This window comes from Takifugu rubripes, chromosome 16 (genome assembly GCF_901000725.2).
Source record: "Takifugu rubripes chromosome 16, fTakRub1.2, whole genome shotgun sequence".
Classification (NCBI taxonomy): domain Eukaryota; kingdom Metazoa; phylum Chordata; class Actinopteri; order Tetraodontiformes; family Tetraodontidae; genus Takifugu; species Takifugu rubripes.
Window position 1 is genome coordinate 13,137,927 of NC_042300.1, and position 10,000 is coordinate 13,147,926.

The 10,000-nt window shown below is 46.4% G+C and overlaps 3 protein-coding genes across 3 annotated transcripts in view; 1 reads left to right on the top strand and 2 right to left on the bottom strand.

The window, feature by feature from the left end:
* Window positions 1-561: 561 nt before the first annotated feature.
* LOC115253086 (dihydroxyacetone phosphate acyltransferase-like) lies at window positions 562-4,791 on the bottom strand. Its single transcript, XM_029850025.1, has 17 exons — window positions 4,778-4,791; window positions 4,713-4,720; window positions 4,503-4,678; window positions 4,284-4,413; window positions 3,956-4,083; window positions 3,789-3,864; window positions 3,563-3,714; window positions 3,358-3,488; window positions 3,103-3,270; window positions 2,973-3,058; window positions 2,580-2,711; window positions 2,416-2,495; window positions 2,086-2,226; window positions 1,735-1,834; window positions 1,521-1,614; window positions 1,374-1,435; window positions 562-1,275 (listed from the first exon to the last, which is right to left on the bottom strand). The coding sequence occupies exons 1-17, from the start codon at window positions 4,789-4,791 to the stop codon at window positions 1,232-1,234; spliced, it is 1,722 nt and encodes a 573-aa protein (XP_029705885.1). The 3' UTR covers window positions 562-1,231.
* Window positions 4,792-5,440: 649 nt separating this feature from the next.
* Window positions 5,441-9,342, top strand: LOC115252924 (uncharacterized protein C1orf131 homolog). The gene is made up of 9 exons (XM_029849308.1): window positions 5,441-5,647; window positions 6,297-6,443; window positions 6,522-6,616; window positions 6,777-6,827; window positions 7,013-7,108; window positions 7,182-7,256; window positions 7,421-7,455; window positions 7,627-7,764; window positions 8,133-9,342. The coding sequence occupies exons 1-8, from the start codon at window positions 5,569-5,571 to the stop codon at window positions 7,745-7,747; spliced, it is 699 nt and encodes a 232-aa protein (XP_029705168.1). The 5' UTR covers window positions 5,441-5,568; the 3' UTR covers window positions 7,748-7,764; window positions 8,133-9,342.
* Window positions 9,343-9,563: 221 nt separating this feature from the next.
* Window positions 9,564-10,000, bottom strand: part of LOC101062360 (E3 ubiquitin-protein ligase TRIM9) — a 26,112-nt gene continuing 25,675 nt past the window's right edge. Inside the window, exon 11 of the mRNA XM_029849307.1 lies at window positions 9,564-10,000. This exon is cut by the window's right edge and continues 925 nt beyond it. The gene's annotated coding sequence lies outside the window, so the exon portion shown is untranslated.

Consider the following 10,000-nt stretch of genomic DNA (forward strand, 5'->3'; position numbering starts at 1 on the left):
TGTCTCCAGGTCATTCATGTTATTTCATGTGTGGAAAAAACATTCTTAAAGATCATTTCTCTGCTAATATTTCATGTGTTCTTCAATAGAACCTCAGACTGTTAAATGGCCATTTGGTGGTCTTCCACGCAGGTTCTGGAGACTCCAAAAGAACTCCAGGCTAATGTTCTTGGAATGACCAATAAAGGGATCAAAGTTTTGAATATTACCATTAATGAATCAACACGTGAGTAAAGGCCAGGTCAGAAAAGTGGACTTTTGGTACCAATGAAACACATCAGAATGAATAAAGAGAATTCAATCATGTTTTAATCATTTTGGGAAGACTTGGCTGAGAATCGGGAAGAGGAGGAAGGGAATTCTGAAGGATGAGTCTGGGCTGAACCCACGATCTGCAAACACTTTAACAGGTTTCTGCACACGTACACGGCAGGTTAAAAAGACGCCACGTGCAGGGTGAGATGGAAGCGTTAGCGGCTAAAAGCTGCGTCTGATGATGGAGAAAGAAGAAATATAAGAAAATGAGCGTGAAAAGTCAATAAATGCTCCATAAACATCGTGTGTAGTGAAATGTCTGAGAACTCACTTTTATAGAAAACTTGTTCGTTATAAATACTGATATTACAACAGGAACCAAAACACAAAATATGGAAGATTTTTTAAACTTTTTTTAGTGCAAACATCAGACTGATAGAAGATTTGAACAGGATGAATCTGATAAAGATTCGTGTGAAACCACACAAAGTCGGTCAGGAATGGTCTCATTTCCTTGCTTTTCTTCCTATTCTTATACCATAAAGCTTAATAAATATTTCCTTGACAGTAAAAACAGGCTGAATCTCAAACAACAGGACAATGTTGAGACTTCTGAGATAACTCAGTAACTCTATGGCACAGAAACCTTGCTGTAGTGTCGCCGGCGTGTCGCTGGCGTGTCGCCACGCCACCTTTTTATCACCACGTGTAAACAAAAATAAACAAACTTCAACAGTTTATTGGCAAAAGACCTGAAGGCTGGTGCGAAACCCAGATACAAAAGCTAAACGGAAGCAGAAAACCCAAATTCACCCACAACAAGGTTAGAGGCCCACACCACGTTACATAAATAAAGTGCCCGACAGCCTGAGGTGGGCCACGCACGTGCAAACGGGCCGGAACGATGAGACGGTGAAAGACCGTACAGCCAGGCTGAGGCTTCCGGCGCCGTGTCCCGCCTCCTGAGGTCAAGGGGTCAGAGACTGGCGGTGGCAGCTTTGCGAGCGGGGAGTTTCCCACCTGGGTGAACACATAAATGAGACGTTCTTACGGGCTGAAACAGGAGCAAACCTGGTGATTTCAGCCCCGCTGGCTCCAGCGGCCACACACTCCCTCACCCAGAGTGTCTTCCAAGGAATTGGCCATCACTGGGTCGACCCTCAGAGTGGTCTGCTCCGGCCTGCAGCACAAAGGTCACAGCAGCATGAGTGAAACCGTGTGATGTTCCCGCATCACTTCTGTTAAGGACTGATTTCCACACGCACCCTTTTATTTTGGACACGGCTCCGAGTCGGACTAAAGCTGCCAGGATGTTCTTCTGAAGGTCAGATGACAGAAGCTCGGGGTACTTGAGCGTTCCTGCTTCCACACACACACACACACACACACACACACACACACACACGCGCGTTTATAAGAGGCCTGCGTGGAGAGGCAGGCATGTATGTGAAGCATACTCTAACCCTTATAAAGGAAAACCTGAGAGAAGCTGTCTCATGATGAACTTGCGGACTGCAGGGATGAACTGTTGCTCTGTCACAATCTTGGTGCTGTCTTCACACAGGAATCGACACGTGACCTGAGAGACGCGGCAAAAATCTGCGGGTTATTAAGACGATGGCTCAACATCGCCCCCTATAGGACAGCAGGGTTATAACGCTATATATGTATTTCATATACTGTATATATAATTTATTTTGTGTGTGCGTGCATGTGCGTGTATGCATGTGTGTGCATGAGCGACAACCAATATATGATTAAAGGAACTGAAAGAATATTTAAGAGGGCTTTAAATCTTAAACTGGATACAGAAGCTGTTGATTGTCCGACCTGATATCCCTGTAGGAAAGGATCCAGCATACTGCTGAGGAAGTGCAACGTTCTGCGTCCTTTTTCCGGTACCAATAGCTCGCGTGCAGAGACCTGCAGAGCTCCAGTCTTCAGCAGCAGGAAACAGGCCTCCTCAAAGTCCTACACCACACAAACCACCTCAGGTTGTTTAAAATTGATAATAAAGTTTGAAAAAGACAACAAATATGACATCCTGGAGCAGGACGTCTTCAGCCTCATGTATATAAACCAAAGGAAATATGATAAATGTAGTGAAACGTGCAAGCCCTTCGGGACCTTCTGTTTGGAGTAGAGGAACATGCTGCCCACCTGCACGGCAGCACCTGGACACAGGAGGAACTCGTTGGAGAACACGTTCCGGAGGAAACTGAAACTGTTGAAGATCTCCTCTAAAATCACAGCACATTTAAACACGAGTTGTGATCACGGGGTCATAGATGAAGCAGCGCCGCTGAACTCCAGCTTCAACTCACCTTTCTGATTGGATGAGGCAGCGCGGAGGGCCAGCGCCAGCAGAGCGGGTCGGATAAAGACGTGCAGGCACTGGTTCCTGTAGGAGGCGCAGGAGAGCAGGACCACCGCCTGCTTCAGGAGCACCTCCTCCCCTGATCAGCTTCTCCTGTTCCAGGAAAATATGTACAATTTAAAACTCAGAGTTTCATTGCTCATTGATTGGTTTACTACTAATTAGACACGGAGAGGCTAAACCCAAAGCAGAGACGACGTCGTTGAGCTCAAACCTGGCTCCAGTGTCAACTGGACTCGGTCCCCGTGGAGCCTCACTAGCCCGGGATGGAGGGCCAGACTAGAAGAGACCACTTCTGCTGGAGGCAGATGGTCTGGAGGAGCAGAACATCGCAGGTTACTGCACTGGTGGTACGCTTGGGTCTCTACGAATGCTCGGGCTGTACCGGGCCAGTGGAGGAAGGCTCCATACTGCCGAGAAACGTCCCTGAGCCACACGGCTCGAGCGGGTCAGTTCGTCCAGACGCCAGCCCCGGTCTCTGCCCCACCGTCAGCTTCTGGTGGTGGTCTTGGAGCAGCAGAGAAGCCAGAAGGACCCACGGCTTCAGGACCATGTTGTCCTCCTGGGCCCTCAGCAGCCTGTAGGCCGAGTCATTCACAAAGTTCTGGATGTCCTCGCTGGGCCTCCTGGGGATGTGTCTGGGACACAATCAACACAAGGCCAGTAGTAACTGATGGATCTTCATGCATTTGCTACTTAATAACTGTTGGTCTTCGACACGGTACCTCGGTACCAGGCTGAACTGGCAGCGGTTCACTCGGCCCTCGGCTAAGCTCCTCACAGACACGGGCTGACCAAAGTACACGTGTATGCTGCCGTAGTCCTCGCTGAGAATCTTTCTGGCTTTCAACAGGCCCTGCGGGAGAGAAGGACCTGAGCGTTTGGGCAGATACGCTTTTGTATAAAAGAGTGAGCAAGAAGAGGACCGACTGAAGTGGACTCTTTGGGTTTGGGGACCCCCAGCAGCTCTCTGGCATAAAGCGTCTCCTCCAAGACCCTCTCATAGCTGATGCTGACGGGGACCAAGCAAACGTCAAACAGCTCTCCTTTGAAGAAGGGCTCCATGACGATGTTCAACAGACCTGCCAACATATCGGGTCAGGACTCCCGTCTGGAGAAACGCAGCAGCGTCCGGCTTCTGCTCACAACAGCTCACCTAGTTTTGGAGTCAAACACTTGGATGTTCGACTTCTGGTTCCCTCTAGGAAAAACTCAACCGGCGCAAATCCGTTCTAAATGGGACAAAAGGTGGCGAAAAGGCAGAATTCAGGTTCAAAAGCTCGAGGACGGAAGAGCTCGTCTACGTGACGGCGGCCGCTTCACCTTGAGCATCGTCCTGACGTACTCGGAGAACACCGACCAGTACAGTTTATCTCCACCAAAAGACCTGCGGATGAAGAAGGCGCCGGACATCCGCAGCATCTCGCCGACAAACTTCATCCCCATAAAATCTGCGGGGGAAACGAGGACTTTCCATCTTATTGCCAATCTTCTGGCAATGTTTGTTGTTTTAAATCATCGTACAGCTCATACAGCCAGATATCCATAAGGTGAATCTAAACAATATTTAGCACCTAAACCTCTGCTGAACGGGTTAGGGTAGATTTACTGTTGAGGTAACTAATGAATCAAGATGCGTTCTGGATCTCACCCATCCCAGCGGCGATGACGGGCAGCGGCAGGTCATACGTGTATAGGATGTACGACATGAGCAGGAAGTCCATGTAACTGCGGTGGCTGGGTAACAGGACCACAGGGTGCTCCTGGATCGCCTGTTGCAGCTAATAACACATAGCAAAAGACTATATGTGTTTCTGGACGTGAGCAAGAGTTCTCATTTAGAGCGTGCAACATATCTGCGTGTGTTCACCCTCTGAATGCCATCTTCATTCACACAGATGCTCCTAAATAAAGTTTTAAAGATCTTGCTGAGTGTGAAGGCGAAGAATCGAACAGTGCTGAGCTGCAGACATTGAGCCATCTCCTCCAAGATGGCTGAGGCCTCTTCCTGGACTTCTTCAGTAGCCCTGCCCGTCTCCTTGGAACCTAGAGGATTAGAAAAACAAGGTTGGCCAAGAGCAATTTCCACTCCGGTCAGAGGTTTCAGGTGTATCCACCAGGGTGACCAGTGGGTCTCCAGCCTACCTGGCCGATGACATGGTGCACCTGATCAGACTGAAGAACGATGCTCTTCAACGGGCTGGCTCTGCACGGTTCCACTCCTTTGTACAGAACCGGCGTTGTAACATCGGAGGGCATATCTCAGGTCACTGGAATGCCTCCTCTCTTCCAAAATGTCCTCAAAATCATCCCTTTTCTTTAGCATGGGGTCTTTGTGCTGGAGTTACGTTTCGGAAGATAGAACTTTAATGAGGCTTTGTAAATTGGATTTTTTTTTCACCACATTAGCAACAAAAATATTAGAGCAAACTATATTACAAAGTGTTATTGTGTGCAAACTTCAGATTTGGAGGGTCGTTGGAGTGGTCTGATTTGACGATTTTATTTTTATTTTAAGGATTTCGTGCTTGGATAAGAGTGATTTTGGTGTCTTTTATAAATCACCTGTTCGACTTAAAAGTCAAATGTCAGAAGCGGAGCTAACAGTTTAGCCGTCCAAAAAGCAAAAGGTACATACCGAAAAAACAGCTTCTGACGCCATTCTCGGTCCCCGTTTTCACAAGTGTAAACTTTGCATCTAAAGTGGGCTAAACAGGCGGATATTTGCGTTCACGTTACACTTTAAATCGATTCCAGCACCCGTGGAACTTCGCATGGGTGTGATTTCCACTGCACTTCCGCATCGTTCCGCAGCTACGGTGGCTCAGGAGGGCCAGTGTTGTCCTCTCCATGAGCACGGAACTCACGTGTTTACAGGTAGCTAGCATTGTTCGTAGAACCAAATACATAGTAAGGGATTATTTTATAAACGTAAAATGGACCTACAGAGTAGAGGACAAGCAGACGCAGACTGTCTATTCCTGGCAAACGTTTTGGACAAACTGTATGATTTTGGTGAGTGGAGTTAGCTCTGTTTTTGATCATGTTAGCAGTGTTACCACACACCAGAAATCTATTATTTCTCTCACAACTTGGGGTCTTTAGCGGTAGAGGATGGATGGAACTTGTGGTCTTTTTTGCATACGCTAAAATGTCATGAACCTCTTTTTTGTATTATTTATTAGGCTTTTTCCAACCGAAGTGAATGCACTTAAGCTAGGTTACCTTCCTTCACAGTAACAAGCATTAGCTGCAAGAACACTAATAGTTTAAATGAAAGAGTCGAATTAAATGACAACTTTGGAATGAATACTTGTAATCCACCATACTGTCAAACCTTCTGCATTTAAATTTATTTTGGGCTGATGTAGCTGTTGGAATTAGAGTTCCATTCAGGTGTCGTTGCCATAAATACAGGTGCATTTTCAGAGTTTACGTAAAACGCCTACAAATACTCCGATTAGGACTGTCTAATTTCACTAATAAAAGTAAAGAATCCATATTAGCAGAGCACTAGTGTCGAACACGAGTTTTGTTGATGTCCATCAGTGTTTTTAGTGTGATTTTGTGGTTAAATGACTGTCAGTTAAATCGAAGCTAAACTAACCTCTTTTCTCCTCGCTCAGATCGTTTAAGCAGGTTGTTCTTCCTCCTGTCCTGACAGGTGGCGGAGCAGAAGCCAGCCAGAGGTTCACGTCACAGAGGAAGAGAAAGCGAAGGCGAGGTGATGAACCGGTGCGAGAAGAGCCTTCTGACTGCAGAGCAGATGTCAGAGCGGATCCTCGCAGGCACATGAAGAGTGAACAAGCGGGTCTGAAGATCACGTCAAACATCGGATCCATCAACAAGCTTGTTTCCTGCTGCTCTTCAATGTTCATGTTGTCTCCAGGTCCCAGTTCCCAGAATCAGGTGGAAGTTGTTGTTTTTCAAGACCCAAGAAAGAAACGGAAAGCGAAGGAGAGTCCAGCTCCTCGGACGGTGTCTGTAAGCCTGTTGCTTTGACTCCAGTGGGATGTTTTTATTCTCATTTTCAATTTTCCCCACGTTAGCTGTAATTAGACACCAGCTGATCCTGTTCCTGTGTTTCCTGTGTTTCCTGTCTGCTGTTGTTGGTTTATGGCGGCGCCTCATCAACACCCCACAGAAAGCAGAGGAGACACAAAGTGAGCAGATAGAGGAACTCAACTTGGAAAAGGTGACAAATATTCCAGTTTTCTGTCTTTCTTCATTGGAAACGTGACTCTAAACAACAGATGAAACCCTTCTTGAAGCCTTCTCTTCATTATTATTGCTGCAGCCTTTGTGCCCTTGACTGTGATGTGCAACTTGTATCTCTGCCCTTCTATTTTCCTAACACGTCCAAATGTGTGTGCGATTCAGGCTCGCCTCGAGGTCCATCGGTTCGGAATCACCGGCTTTAAGAAGGAGCAGCAGCGAGTGTTTGAGCAGGACCGAGCGGTCATGCTGGGAGCCCGAGTGAGCAGACGTGCCAGACATCATGCACGAATAAATCAGCTTTTTTATGACTTTGCTGTCGTCTCCTCATCAGCCGCCTCAGAGGGAGTACGTCAACTACAAAACGCTGCAGCAGCAGAAGAAGAAGGCGAAGGCAGACGAGCAGCCAGTAAGAGCTCAGCAGAACCACCTCATTTACGCATGGATGTGATGTTTGGAGGAATGTTCTGTGTTAATTAGGATTTGAATATCTCACTTTAAGATATTTTGTTTTAATATACATTTGTTTTTAAGAATTAGTCTGATTTAATATGAAATGTTGTTTCTCTGCAGGATCCAAAGAAAAAGAAGAAGCAGAAAACTGAAAAGTGAGTTTAGCCATCAGTTCTCTATATATATATATATATATATATATATATATAGTTCTATCTATCTATCTATATATAGATATCTATATATATATCTGCTCGGGCTCCAAATGCTGCTTGTTCGGATCAGAACTCTGCGGTTGGTTTCACCTTTGTCATCACGTCCACCAGGGACAGGAAGACGTCGACCTCGGGTCTAGGGGCGGCCCCCACCGGCCAGATGGGCCGCTTCAAGAACGGCATGCTGATCCTCAGCTCCAGTGAGATCCAGAAACTCAAAGGCAGGAAGTGAGACGGAGGAACTCACAGGTAATCTGACCGATCAAAGGTGCAGTTTTGCTTTCTGGACCTCTTTGTCCCTGTCGGGGGTCAGCGGGAGGCCGCTGGGGGGGGCCGCTGGGGGGGCCCCCCCCTGAAGGCGGGGTACACCTCTGGAGGAGTGCCAGCTCATCACAGGGCCCTCTGAGGATTTGGAGTTGGCTACCTTGCTCAAGGGTCCCTTGGTGGTCCTCTGAAGGTGTCCTGGTACCTCCTCCTGCTGCAACACCTTCCATGGTCGGTCCAACAACCCTCCACTTCTCAGCCCCCCCCAACTTAGTTCCTGTCGAGTTGTTAATAGGCCTGATGTTGACTTTAATGTTAACGTTGATCAGAGTACATCCTGTTTGTGTTTACAGGTGTCAGGCTTAACCCTAGGGTGTCTTGAGCAAGGCAGTAAAGGCAGAGTGGAGAGCATCACCCCAACGCTGGATTACTGCACAGGAGAGACCTTTTCCCATCACACGTCATTTATTTACTTTATAGAAATCACCCCACAAGAAGTCAGCGTCTCGTGTTTTACATTGTAAAGAACTTAACGGATGTCGTTACACAAACCAGGAAGTCGTACGAAACACAGACGGGCAGCAACGCAGGACGGACTTGTTCAGGTGGAAATACACACTCAGGAAGTAGCGTGGGAGGAAAGGCCGTTTTGAGACGCTCCTCCCACTGTAAACATGCTTGTTTGGTTAAAGGGAAAACAGTTCCGTTGGTTTGGAAGGATGAAGCGAGCTGGCAGCTCGTGCACGTCGTGCACGTCGTGCACGTCGTGCACGTCGAATGAGGCCAGACCAGCGTTTCCTACATCGGAGGCTGAGCTGAGATCAGCCGGCCCAAGATGGAGCGAGAACTGCTCTCACCCTGATCCACAGTTTGGGGTCGTGTGTTGGACCAACGCCGGAGCTCCGGTGGGATCTTCCGGGTTTTTGTCCATTTCCGAGCACCACGGATCCAAACCAGCTGTGATTTCTGCTTTTCTTCTGAATTACGCAACCCAACTTTCCCCTTGTGTAAACCGTGCTGTGATGTTCGCTCATCAACCCACTTTAACCCGTAAGGAGACACAGAACTGAATATATGCAGATTTCATACTGAAAATAAATGAATAGATAAAGAACTATGGTTCCGGATATATTTACATCCATAGAATAAATACATTTCTGCCATTGCTTTAAATATAGAGCAGTGATGCGCTTTTCTCCAGCAAACGCTGAAATATGTCACATTATGGGTTCATTAACAATATGTCACATTCACAGGCTGGTAAGTGGGGGAGGGGGGGGACGGGGGCAGGCTGAACAAGCTATAACTATATGACTAAATATTAAAAAGTCAAATATATGATTAATTGCAGGTTTGTTGGCTGAAAGTCGTCCAAACTTCCAAAGAAGGAAGACAAATCCAGCGTGTATTTCTGAGTGCTGCGGTTTCATAAAAATAGGGTCGTTTAGCTGTAGACAATAAGAAATATCTTTGAATTAAACGCTAATAATTGTTAAAGGTCAACCTGAAGGCAAGTTAGTGTCAGCTTGTGTTAAAAATGGATAAATATGCAGCAGCACCCACTAACACTAATGTTGAGGAAATAAGTGCTGGTATAAATACAATATTGAGACGATCCTTACATTTCTAATATTACAAATGTAATGAAAGAAAACGTCCCCTGCCCCCACGTGTCCTTTAAAAAAAGAAAACAATCACAACAATGAAGTAAGACATTGAAGAAAATCTATTCTATTCCACTTTAGCGTGTTATAAATAATTCACTATATCATAAATATTGTAACAGAATTCTGGTCACCTGTTTAGTTCAACGTGTGCACTGAGAAGTATAATAATAATAATAACTCTTTCCCCCCCACCAAGTACAAAAGCTTTAAATGAGAGCTAATTAATGTCCCTGATTAAATGTTTACATGGCCATAAGATGAGCGGAGAGGAGGTTTTTCGGGAACATCTCATCAGGAGAAACTCAGTGATTTGTAGAGGTGTAAAAAGGTTCCAGTGAACCACGGTGGAGCCGCTTCAGCCCTGTTGTGACCGCGCTCACACAGCAGGGGGCGACAAAAGCATTTTCCTCCTTCAATATTAACGATCCAGCATCAGATATGTTGTAAACTTGTGCGATGCTTGGTCCATAATCGTGATCATAAGTCATATATCTATTTACACTGCAGCTCACTCACAGCCTCACTGGGAAACTAATATTTCCAAGCGTGAAACG